Source organism: Hipposideros armiger, unplaced genomic scaffold, assembly GCF_001890085.2.
Source record: "Hipposideros armiger isolate ML-2016 unplaced genomic scaffold, ASM189008v1 scaffold_37, whole genome shotgun sequence".
NCBI lineage: Eukaryota > Metazoa > Chordata > Mammalia > Chiroptera > Hipposideridae > Hipposideros > Hipposideros armiger.
The window spans coordinates 38,252-51,237 of record NW_017731387.1 but is presented as its reverse complement, the minus strand read 5'-3'; the positions used below and the strand labels follow the sequence as shown (position 1 = coordinate 51,237).

The window sequence follows — 12,986 nt, the reverse complement described above, 5'->3', positions numbered from 1 at the left end:
TAAACGATGCTCATCAAATTACTGTAAATAATATGATGCGTTCACAGTGAGAATTTAAGTCATGAATATATTTGCTTTTGCTTTCCACTGAAGTTTCATTGGGTCCTTTGGGTTTGACTCTCTTCTGCAGTTTTCCCCGTAATATCTTCTCTGGTCAGCGATTCGGCCACGCTAATGTTCCAAGACCTCCGTTCCTGCTCTCTGCCTCTCTCCTGAGTCCCATGTATGGCGTGCAGGTGCCTCACCCTCAGCAGGTCCCCCAACCCTGCTCACCGCTCTGAACCATGTTTCGCGGTTAATGGCACCCAATTAGGAACTTTGGGTCAGCCTTGATCTCTCCCCCATTTCCCATATCTGATCAGTTCACAGTTTCTTTCTCCAAAAATGTCTCTCTTTCCTCATCTTCCTCGCTGAGGCTATCACTGTCTCTTATCTGGACTTCTACGGCAACTAATAAAATGGTTAGGTTTTATTGAACACAGTATCAGGACTTCATATGCATTTAAGTATACAAGAACCCATGAGGTAGGCACTATTAATGCTATTGTTGTTATTTTACAGATGAAGGACAAACAAGGTTCGGAGAGGCTAAGCCATTGCCTAAGTTCTCAACGCTGCCCATAGCTGGAGCCAGGATCTGTACTTAGACCTGACCCCGCAGCCTCCCTCATCTGTCACCTCTTTCTAAATGCCACAGGATTGCCCGTGTTCAGCCCTTGTCCTCAGCTTCCCTACCTTCCCTTTCTCTGAATGATCTCTTAATTATTCATCAAGAATTGCCTTTACCATCACCTCTTCTGCCCCGTCCAAATTTTGCTGGGTGGAAGTCAGTACTTCTGTTGGATTCCACAGCGTTCTGAACACCTGTCACCCTCGGCCATTATGATTCTGTATTTTAATGACCAGCTCACACGTCCTAGAGAGCAGACACCATAACCTAATTAATGTGTGTATGTACAATATCTGCACTTAAGGAGATCTGGGCAGACTTTCATTGAAGGAATGCTTCTATAAATACTGTTTGTTGAAGGATTTAGAACTTGCTCTTTTATTTTTATAGGAATGCTATTCATTTTTTTTGTACTGAACTGTATAATCAGTAATTTAGAATATCTGCTTTTAAACAAAGCCTCCCCCCAACCTCTGCCCTTGGGTTTTCTATTAACAGGATGGGAAGAGTTTAGTAAGCAATTGGTTTCTATTTGTCCCCCAAGTTCCTACATCCTATGTGGCATCTGGTGACCTCTAGTGACCCTAATATCTTTGTTCCCTCATCCTGTTTCCTATGTCATCCTATATGTCTGCGTTCTGTTCTCCCAGGTCTTGCTTTCTGCTCTTCAGCAGGTAAATTGTCAGCACTAGCGTTTCACTCCTCACTTAAAACTCGAATTCCGAGGCCATTTTCAATCTTCCGTGTGACCCGTGATGGGACCTTCAGGTCCTAGAGATGGGGAAGATATTTTTGAACAGTGGGATCTTAGGATTTTCTTCCAATCGCACCCTCTTATGTCTTTGAAGAAACTTCATGTATCTCTTTTCTTCCAAAATTGGTAAAAATCCCTTTGCAGTTGATGAAACAGTGGTGTGACTGATGAATTATAAATAGGAAAGTGTTTGTCTCTGCCAGGGTGCTTGAATCTGAATTGTGCAAATCTTTGTCACTGTCTCCTTTTGAAGATAAGACTTTATTTTTATGCAGAGATGACAAAGGCCTCTCTTGTACATCTCCAGTGTTTGAAAACATGTATGTAAAAATAGAGGAAAATACATCCAGGTTCTGATATCAGGAATCTTAAATATGTTTTTCCTGACTTAGTCTCAAAGTACAAAGCATGAAACAAGGATCATGCAAAAATGTGTTATTGTGGATATATCCTTGTAGCCACTTGATAAATATGATCAATTTTAGTTGTTATAATAAAATAAAATATTTATGAATTAAAAATAATACCCTAAGAAAGCTAAATAACATTCAGGATATTACTGAGTTAAAATGATCTGAGAACCAATTTAACTGTCAGTAACACGAAACATACATTTCCATGTAGAATTCTTGGTTAAACTGGTTAAAATAGCACTTGGTAAATTCTCTGTTCCTCAGTAAAAAATTTCAGAACTCCCTTAACCAGTGTTCAACACAAAAATGCATAGGTTGTTATCCATTTCATGATAACGTCAGTTTTTGGAGTACTCACTCTTCAGAATGAGTCCCAGCGTGAGGCAAATGATGAATACGTTAAGCATGGGAGGTAATCAAACACCTGTGTGTGGCTTACTCAGCTCTTCATTTTATGGGTGAGGAAACTGAGGCTTACTTACAGGTCCTGAAGGTATGGGGATGGCCATCAGCTGAGTGACGGTGCCCTAATCCAGTGGCTTCATACCTCCGTATCTCCGTCCAAAGCTTTCGTTTTACATTACCAGGTGGCACCTTGTTTACCCAACATGAAGTGAAGGTGTTGAGAGCTGAGCAGAGGGGCTGTATTTGGGAGGCAAAGTCAGCATGGAAGCAAAACTGAATGTTCTAGACTTCTCCTTTTTTGGAGTATGAGGGGAGAAATAGGTGGTAAAGAAGGCTGATAATTTTAATTTCATTTATTAGCTATATCAATGTCTGGCCATTTAGTACAGTTTAAATGAGAAGGGTCAAGGTGTTAATGAAACTGCTGAAACCATGGTTATATTATGTCCATGTATGTATAACTTTTCCTCCTTGCCCAGAAATAGACTCATTGGCCGATGGAGTGAGATGAGGAGACTATTTGAAACATGTGGAAACATTTTTTTGTGTGTGTGTCTTATTGTGGCTAGGGTCATTATCAAGTTCAGATACCTAAAACCTCAACCTGTGTTCTTATATTGGTATTTTTAAGAGAAAATAAATACAATTCAGCGAATTAGATAAAATTGGTCTACTGTGGTCACACCGTCTACAATTTACTAGAGTTAGCATTAATCAACCATATACTTTTTAACAAACACATTCTCTTGCACAGCTAATTCTCTTTTTCAGAAATGAACCCCCAAATATTCTGTTGTAATATGCTTAATGAGAAGAATTCCAATTAAGATTTATTTTCATGTGATACAGCATAGGTTTCTAAGCATTTTAAAATAGTAACAATATTTTGGTCAAACTTGAGACCTAAACATTTTTCACAGAAAACTAAAGATATTGAACAAAATTTTCCTCTAGTAATTCTTTGGAAAAATGATATTGAATATTTTAGGTATTTTATTCTTCATCAAAAGCATATATATATTTATCCATTTGTATAGAACATTTATCCTATACTTTGTGCTAAACAAAATGAAACAGACATAAATAATTTCCTCTGGACTCTTCTGACAAATTCTAAGAAGCAGCTATGACAGGACAGATAAAAACAGTATTTTACTGGAAATATACCTTTATTGTGTCCTTGAAAAACCACATAATTATAAGTTTTTAATTTTATATTTGGATTTATTGATTAGCAGGACCATGATGAATTCACATTGTGAGGAGGGGAAAAAAACAACAACTCAAAGTATAGGAACCAAATTTTCTACCTTTATAGCAATGAAAGTATAGAAATAAATGAAGAAATTCATGTATTTTTTCATAGCTGAGAATCATTTTTCATCTGTAGAAGATATAAGCAATATAAAATTTTGGTTATGAACATAGTAGGAAAATTTTACAGATAAAATATCTCTCAAGAACACATCATTTTAATATTGCTCACGATATAACACAGTTGATTGTACTGTGGGTACCAAGTTTGTTTACTAATTAGCATTATTAAGAGTGCTTTAGAATACATTCATGCTAGAGACACAACTCATATAGCTACCATTTTTAAAGGACTAATCTGTGCATTATGACAGCAAGCTTTCATTAATAAGAAAACATGCATTACAGGATGACTACAGTAAAATGTTACAATATTGGTGTCATGAAGAGACCTTTTTTTCTTATGTATTAACTAAGCTACACAGGCATGCTGTAAGTTGGGTTATTCATGTGATAAGAGTCTAGAGTCCATCCCTTTTGGGATCTGTTTCTCTTTGGTAACTAGAAATCAATTTGTAGTTATGTTCTTCTCTTTCATTCTTTATCTCTGATTTTTTTTTAATTAAAAGAACAAAGCCAGTCTTTCAATATGCCACCTTCAGTTTCAACGTTTGAGTGGTCGTGTCAGGAATTGTTGGTGGACTGAACAGCCTTCAGAAGTTTCTGATACATTTCTGACTTTAAAAACCGGGGGTAAGAGTCCCTTTCCATGTGCATATACACGATTTTTTGAGCCTCTTCAAAACACGACTGCGTGGGTGCTTGAATATTTCTGGTGATAGTTTCTCTTGTTGAGCTGTCAATGTTAATCTGAAAAGTGAAGTTACATGTAGGCATAATGAAAGATGGGAATATAATGGAAACATTTAATTTATTCCTCCTTCTCTTTTGCAGTGGAATAGGGTGACTTTGCCGTTTCATAGGTATGTGAAAAGGCATCAGAGATAAACTCTTTGCTTTTAAAAAATGTAAACATCCACCTCCACATCCCAGATAAAAATAATACCAGGCCCCAGACCAAAGGAAATCTCTGAAACCACTGCTTATTTAGGAGGTTGCAAGTGGTTTGTTAGTGGAGTCTACATTCGAGGAAGTTTATGGATGAGATGGAGGCCTTTTCTAAGGAAGAAAAAAAGAAATTGGTGCTATTTTAAACTTCATCTTCCTTAATAGCCATGCATGTTGATTTCATTGAACATGCCCTGAAATGGGAAGGAGATGAAGAGAAGAGGAGAAATGAAGGAGAGAAGTGGTCATTTCCATAAACAAAGTATTTGGCAAACAAGAATTTGGAGGAAGCAACCCCTAAGGCGGGCTGTCCTGAGTGATAGGAATCGTATATGCCACCCTCTGCCTCATTCATTCTCTTTCCACCAGGCGTCCCATTGTATCGGCGTCACTCACGACTCTATATTCTTTAGACAGTTGTCAATGATAGGCAGCAATATCAATGTGAATGTTTGCTGTTTTTTTTTGTATTTTTTACAGTGAAAATATTTTATACTTAGAATTAGCCAGTGGGTTTTAAACCCAGGTGAGCAGTGAGCTCTGGTGTGGTGACAGTGCCTGCCCCACAGCACTGGGGATGTCACCATGCCCATTGTTGGTGTCTGTAATTCCTTCTAGCAATGCCAGTTCTCCTTGCAAGGACTCCTCCTTTTTAAATAACTTTCCCGGGACTGAAACTACCCTAATAAGGATAGGCTTTGCAGCCAGGCAGATCTAACTCTGAACCCTCACTTTCCCAATTAACTGCTGTGTGAAACTGAACTGGTTACCAAGCTTCTCAGAGTCTCAGGTTTCTTATCTGTCACATAAGATTAACAACACTGACTTTATGACATTATAGGAGATGCTGGATGTACAGTGCCTGGCTCATGTGTGGGCTTGACAGATAGTAATGCCCTGATTTCCATTTGCTGTCATTGACAGGTAGTTACCTCTCTAGGGGACTCTGGCTGGATGTAAATCTCATATAGCTTCTTTGCCCTAGAAACTCGGCTCCGCCGTGAGGCAATTTTCTTATAGGTTTCACATGCCGTCCAGAATTTAATATTCTCATCACTGTGCTCCATTTTTAAGTATGCTGTATAGACTGCTGGGCCATCTGAAAGTAAGAAGGAAATCAGTTTATTTTCATTGGTCAAAATCATTTAAAAAATCTGAAAAATATTTCATGCGGTTTAGAAAGAAAGTCTGAATCAAAAGTTCCCAAATTATTTAACAAGTGAATATGACACAGTGAACTGGACACCACATCACACTTAGATCTGTACATCTGAACCATGTTTTTTAAAAATTAAATGTATTGGGGTGACATTGGTTAATAACAGTAGGTTAATTTCAACTATACAATTCTGTAATACATCATCTGTATATTGCATTGTGTGCTCACCACCCAGAGTCTAGTCTCCTTCTGTCACCATGTATTTGACCCTCTTTACCCTCTTAAGGTATTGTGTATCCAAGGGAGAAATTCAAATAGAGGCAGATCCCTACTAGGGATTAGGATTGGGGAAACCTGGCAATCTGCAGGAAATGTGCCATCCTAGGACTACAGAAAATTAGAGCATGGCCATTATTGTCACACGAGCAAGTGTAGCCTTCATGACATTGGGTGGGAGACGGTTCAAAAGGAATGTCACTTGAGTTGAGAGGGTGGACAAGGTGGGGATAGATCACATATAAAAATGTAACGTAGGGAATGACACAGATTAGATAGTCCTACCCCACGGGGGATACATTTTAATTTAGATCACAATCAAGAAGTTTACTTTCATACCAAAGTCACCGTGAGCTGTCCCTTGCCTTGTCACAGGCACAGAAAGCTGTGGTCAGAAAATGCAGGTGTAGCTGTTGGTGCTTCTATTAGAGAAACAGTTGAACGGCGAGGCAAACCATTTATGGCTTAAATGAAGCTGGAAGCCAGGAATTTTCAGTGTGTATTGAAAGAAACATGGTTCTAGTTAAGAAAATAAAAAGCAAGTTGATAATATACTTTGTACTCAGAGGAATGTTGACCGAGTGATTCATCAGGACCAGAAAATAAGGACCCTTAAGTAAAGCAATGAGCCATGAATCAGGGGAAAAAAAACGAGAATCCAGATCAAAGCTACAGATTGTGGAGCGAGAGTGAGCCGTCGGGCTGCTGGGGTGGGTGGGTGAGGCTAGTGATACAGCTCTCTGAATTTGTGTTTATACGAATTTAAGTTGAGCTTAATTGTTTAGTGAACTGTTTAGAGAGTCTCATTCCAGAACCTGCCTGCGTCTGTATCTGCCTTCTCTAACTTGCCCCCTGACTGAGGGCAGGAAGGAGCTTTTTGGATTGGCCGAAGGGCTCAACAATTTTCAACACACCCAAATCCTTTGCTAGTGGCGCCATCCACGCCACGCAACCTATGTGTTTATGGAGCTATGCGGCGTGGTAGGCTGGATATTGTTCTCAGTGTGTCCCTGCCCTTATGTAGGAGGATTGTGCTTTCAGGTCCCGTTTATACCCACTTTGCCCACTGGACTTGTGCTTGGCAATGGAATGCATGCCAAGTGCCATGTACAAGTTCAAGGAGGTTCAGGGGCCATCAGGCTCTGCCATGGCCCCTTCCCTGCCATGTGAAGGACATATTCAGGGAAAGAGCTGCTGCTTTAGCCTGAAGTCAGGATGAAGTCATGGAACCGAGCTGGAGCTGACTCCCATCACTGTGTAGGAAGGATGTGAAATGAACTCCTTGTTGCAAACTCCTGGGATATTAATGTCCTGAGTTAGGGTTTGTAACCCAGGGAAAGTGCCCTGTGCCCCTCGAACTTACGTGATAGCTCAGGTTTGCCTCTGGTGTGTAGGTAAGCACTCACACAGTTGGTATGCCGTACAGACATCTGTCTTCATTGGGCTTGTGTTTGTAAGTTAGCTTACAAAGTTAGCAGCCGAAAACGCACGTAGATAAAAGTGTTCCAGGAAGCTGAGTAATTGTTCAAGTCGGAACTGAATTGCTCAGTCTAGAATTGCTATTGACTCATTCAAGTGACTTAGGAGGTTGGAAAAAACTCTTTCCCAAATCAGGCAATCGAGCCCATTCTGAACTTTTAAATGGTGCCCTCCTGAGCACTGCACTCCAGAGATCGTGCTTCTGCTCAAGCTGAGTGACTAGGGATACACGGCAGAATTGATCATTACATGGGGGAGACGGAAGACATGTGTGTATGTCATACACAAGGCATGCCTTTTCCTTGAAGAGTGAGAGTGCTGCCTTTGGGACTCCCTAGCACGCACTTTTTAAACTAGTTACTGAAATTAGTGTTTCTGTGACACACAAGGTGACACATGCTGGTATCTTGATGCAGAAGGGAAAAGGTACATTCCTCTCTGCTGAGTCAGAACAGTGGCCCATCTATTCTAGGATTATTTTCTGCCAGGCGTCAAGGCTCACATCCTAAAGTTGAGCTGTGCCACAGTCTTCCATCAGAAATATGTCTAAAACAATTAAAAACCCATTTAATTTTCCATCTGCACCACTGGAGATAATGGCTTCCACAATTCTATCAGCCTGTGTGAAATTTTAAATCTTCCGTTTTATTGAAATTCTCTGGTTTGGCTTTTATCATAGTAATCATTTCGGGTTTTTCTCCTAACTTCTCTTTGTTCTCTATTGTTATATAAGTAGTTTAAAGTACTATGCGTTGTTTTTACATACAGAAAACTTCTAATAAAGATAATAACTATTGTTAACAATTTGTGTATTTCCTTTTATTCTGTTAATTCTTTACTCATGTTTAACTCCCTAACTAGTATTAATTCATCTACACACACACACACACACACACACACACACACACACACACACACACGGATGACCTTTTTGGCATTATACTGGGAAAGCAATTTTGTATCACTCTTTCATACTTAATATCATGTAGCGAACACTTTCTCCTTTTTACTTTTAATAGTCCATTGCAGGACCAAACTCTAATATATTAACACTTAGCCACCCTCCTATTATTAAATATTTAGATTGTTTTCCCTTTTTATGTTACAGATTATCCCACATTGGACATTTTGGTTTATAAATTTTGCATCTCTAGTTATTTTCTTAGAATGAATTTAAAGGAGTGGATTGCTAGATTGTTGATGTAATATTTTTGGAGGCTCTTGATACCTATTGGAAAATTGCTTCCAGAATAATTTCATTAGTTTTCATTACTATAATAACAATAGTGTTACTTGCTCCATCCTTTCCAATCTTATGGGGTGACTTCCGTGACTTGTAATTGTTGAAATTTGCATTTTAAAAATATTAATGCTTAAACATTCTTCCTTCTCACTGATCATTTGTTTTCTTTCTGTGAATTTCAAGTTTTTGTCCATTTTGCCTTTGTACTGTTAATGTTTTGCTAAATTTTCTGATCTCTTTATATATGTAAAAGACACCATCTGTTATATTTATTGCATTATCTTGTGTTCTATTTTTTATGGTTTTGGGGGAATATTTGTAAATTATCTAATCTGAAAAACAAAACAAAACAGAAAACCAACTCAGTTCGTCTAGCTGACCCTGCTTTCAGTCTTTTCTGCACTTTTATTAGAGAGAAATCCCTAAAACAAACATCTGGCCATGACCCTTTATTTATGACCTTTGAACCTTTTCTCATTGCCCTCATGGGGAAGCCAGGCCTCTTGGCGAGTGGCTGCTGTGCCTCTAGGGTACAGGGCTCTCCAGCCTTGTCCCTTGTCACTCCTGGTCCCTCGTTGTGTGAGCCTGTTTCTGGCCAAGCCGTGCGTTAACCCCATGAGTTTTTCCTGTGTGGCTGACTTCATACCCTGATCTAAGACTCAGCTTAGGTATCTCAGTATCTGGAAAAATTTCTCTGAACCTGACAGGTTCCTGTCAATTGACCAAAGAGCACCTTGGGCACACTTACTTAATCATGCCCCATGCTCTATCAGTGTGCTTCCTGTATTTATTATTTGCTTCTATTACCCGCCCACTCACCTGCACACCTTTTGAGAATCAGGACTGCCTTTTACTCACTTCCAGGTGCCCAGTGCCTGCACACAGCCTGATAAGCGCAGGTGCCGAACGCACCAATATTTCCTACTCCAGGCTTTTGGGTCCCTCATGCTTCTCTATTATAGAGTGACTCCCCACAGGTTGTGAGAAGCAAAGAAATGAGCCCTAATTATTCAGCATGCAGGAAGCACCAAGACCTCAGGGTTATACCTGGCATGTTGTTACTTTTTGGTTTTCCAAGAGCAAGACAAAAAAAAAAAAAAATCCTCATTGGAGAGCCATGTCTGTAGGAGGCCAGGTTTCGTGTATGTGTGTGTGAGGTTTTTGTTTTTGTTTTCCCCTGCAAGGTGAAGAAGTGCATGAGAAATTAACAAAAACAAAGATGCTAAGTGGAGAAGCAGAGACATGGCCTGTAGGTAACAGGAGGCTTGGTGAAGGGGACCATGGCAACAGCAGCGGCGGGCAGAGGTTAGAACAGATGACAGTGCAGTGAGCTGCCAGCCCACACTGGGCAGCACAGCATCTCTGCCAGATGAAGGCAGCTGGGAGAATGGCTCTGCCTCTGGGACCAGGACGCCCACGAGGGCACAACGGTATCTCTCAGTGACTTCTCCTTTCCACCTGGGGCCACGAGCAGGAGGAAGGTGCCGGGGCCTGCAGAGGGGACAGTCGCTGTGGAGCAGGCTTCCTCACCTTCCGCAGTGCATCGTTCTGCACGATTCAACCTGGCATTTCCAAGGCTGCCTGCAGGCGATGGTGATAATTTAGAAAGGGAGGAAAGTGCAGAGCACATCCATGGATGACTTCGATGCAAAGTCTTTGTGAGATGGGTGCAAAGTCTGTGTGGTTCGGAACACGTGCCTATCTAGGACGGTTTAACTGTGTGTCTGCCCTGCATCTGTGATGGAGCACACTGAACAGGCCATGGGAATATACCCAACTTTCCTTTCTCACTTAAAATCATTTTAAATGGGCACCCAGCTTCACCGCGCCATCCTCCTGCCCTTCCCTAATATCGTCATGTTCTTCAAATCTCCAGAAATGATTTAATGTCTCCTCCCTTTTAAAAATGCCAGCACACCCTCTCAGCTCCCTGCTGCTGACCTGGCCTGAAACTTCGCTGAGAATGCAGGTTTGATCAGATGAGGATTCCTGTGTCTCCCTCCACCAAGTCAACCCACCTACCTCCACTGGTACCTGCCCTTTCTGTGCCTTTTTTGGGTCAAACAATTCTTTTCTGGCTCCCATCTAATTGTGCTTCCTCCATTCCTTTTGCATTCTTCCATTGGTCTTAAAACTGTCCCCACTGTCTCCTATGTCATCAGTTTCTTCCTCTCTAATGGTTGCCGTCATCTATCAGTAGGCTTCCATTCTTCCCAAATAAAGCTGTTAACTATTGACTCTCTGTGCCCGGTATTGACCTCCTGTTCCCATCCACTGTCTACCCTTTTCTCTGCTGGTCTTCACTGCGAAACGCGTGTAAATAATGCCCTGTATGCCCTGTGCTGCTTCCTCTTGACCTGTCCACCCCCACCGTGCCCCTGAAACTGCTCGTCAGCCACTGTTGACCCCCATGTGGCCATTTCTGACGGCCACTGTTCTTTCCTCATCGAAGCTGACTTCTCAGCTGCTTTGGGCACAGTTTATAGCTCCCCTCCTGGAAGGTTCTCTTGTTTGTCTTCCAGGATCATAGATTGGTGTGGCCGTCCTGAACTCACCTGATGCCTTTTTCTGTCTCCTTCGCCTGACTATGCCTCTTCTCCAGATTTGGAAATAGGAGCATGGCAGCTAAGCTCATCTCTGCATTTCTGCTTCCTCTTTCGGAACCCTCCCTCCACATGATCTCCAAGCCTTGTGGCTTTGATCATGATCTGTGTGCTGACTGCTCCTAGTTTTGTCTTCCCCACAGAGTCTGGCCTTAGCTATGTTTTTGTAACTGCCTTTTCATTGCTCTCTGGTTTTATTCTTCAGAAGAGAACCAGGAGGATCTCGTAAAAGCAGTGGACTCTTCTACTCTGCATTTTCAGGTCATTCCCATGGACTGTACATCCCTATGCTCTTGTCACATTAACTTCTTTCAGTTATTTTAAGACGCCAACCCCAGTCATATCTCAGGGCCTTTTGAACATGATATTCCTCTGCTGGGGCCACTCTGCCCCCAGACCTTAGCATGGCTGGCTGCTTCCCATCATGTAGCTGTTAGCTCAGATTTTGTCTCAACTCATCGTTTTTCTCTGTTCTCTAAGCATTCAGTTGAATCGCCGTCTTACACCTGCCTTTTTTGGTTACGTCGCCTGGCTTTATTTTCTTCAAAGCACCCATTTTCTGGATTTAATTTATTAGTTGATTTGTTTGGTTGGTTGTCTGTCTCTCCCTCTAGAGGGAGCACATGAGCTGAGCTCAGTGACCTGACAGCCTCTTTCACCCCAACGTCCCCGGGCTCAGGTGAGCCAGACACACAGGGCAGGACCAAATGAGTCATTGAAGGGGTGGCAGCTTTACTAAATGTTTTCTGTTTATAGTAAATATTCTTTACTCAAATGTCAGTGGGCAACCTCTATTCTCATCTTTTGAGATTTGGCCAATACATGTATGTATGAGCTGTCTGTGATTTTTTTTTTTTGGTATTTTGGATTTTGATTAATCGAAATAAAGAAAATTTTGATTAATCAAATTTTTGAATTTGATTATTTTTTTAGTTTTGAATTTTCCAGTATGAAGAACCCCCAGGGTTTAGGTGATTGTTGGTCCCCTTGTCATTTCAAATACATGTTTCTGTATCTTTTTTAGTTTTAGTAGATTTTAGTCATCAAAAGTAGAGTTCGACTAGGTTTCGCCATCAGAAATACAGGATTTTTCTTCCCGCATTTTTCATCTTGGTGGATACCTAATACTTTGATGATATTTTGGGGTGTTATGCTGTATTTTGAGTCACCATCATTCCAGGAAAAACTTTTAGTAATTCTCACGTATTTTTATGAAGAGATGACTAATAGCTCAGACATTTTTTTCCTGATTCATTTAAAAACTTATTACTCCTTTTATGTCCATTTGAAAACAATTTAATTCTTTCGTAAAACCGTGAATGTTTTAAACCTTAGAGGGCTTTCTGTCATCTGTAGATTTGGAAATTTTGCAGGGTACTTTCTGTTTAAGTCACTGTGGATATTTTTTAATGAGACCAGTTTTCACACCCAGTCCCAAGGAATCCTTTATTCTACATTTCTTCACTGAAAGGAGCACTCATTTATCTTTACCGAGCTTACTTCTTCTGTTTCCTATTTTTAAAATACTGCCAGTCAGACCTCCTTGTCATTTTACAACAATCTGAATTATTTAAGTCCCACTCCCAAATTTGCCTTTTGGGAGACTCTTTCTCCAGGAGACCTGCCATCAGGCCCCCATCTCTCTTTACCCCTCAGCACTTC

At 40.7% G+C, this 12,986-nt stretch overlaps 1 protein-coding gene across 1 annotated transcript in view; it reads right to left on the bottom strand.

Annotated features, from left to right (window-relative positions):
• Positions 1 to 3,415: 3,415 nt before the first annotated feature.
• The window catches only part of RGS13 (regulator of G protein signaling 13), a 28,677-nt gene continuing 19,106 nt past the window's right edge, over positions 3,416 to 12,986 (bottom strand). The window contains exons 4-5 of the mRNA XM_019638009.1: positions 5,497 to 5,663; positions 3,416 to 4,366 (exon numbers count right to left, since the gene is read on the bottom strand). Of these exons, the coding sequence (XP_019493554.1) occupies positions 4,181 to 4,366; positions 5,497 to 5,663 (353 nt within the window). The 3' untranslated portion in view covers positions 3,416 to 4,180. The remainder of the gene's footprint in view (positions 4,367 to 5,496; positions 5,664 to 12,986) is intronic.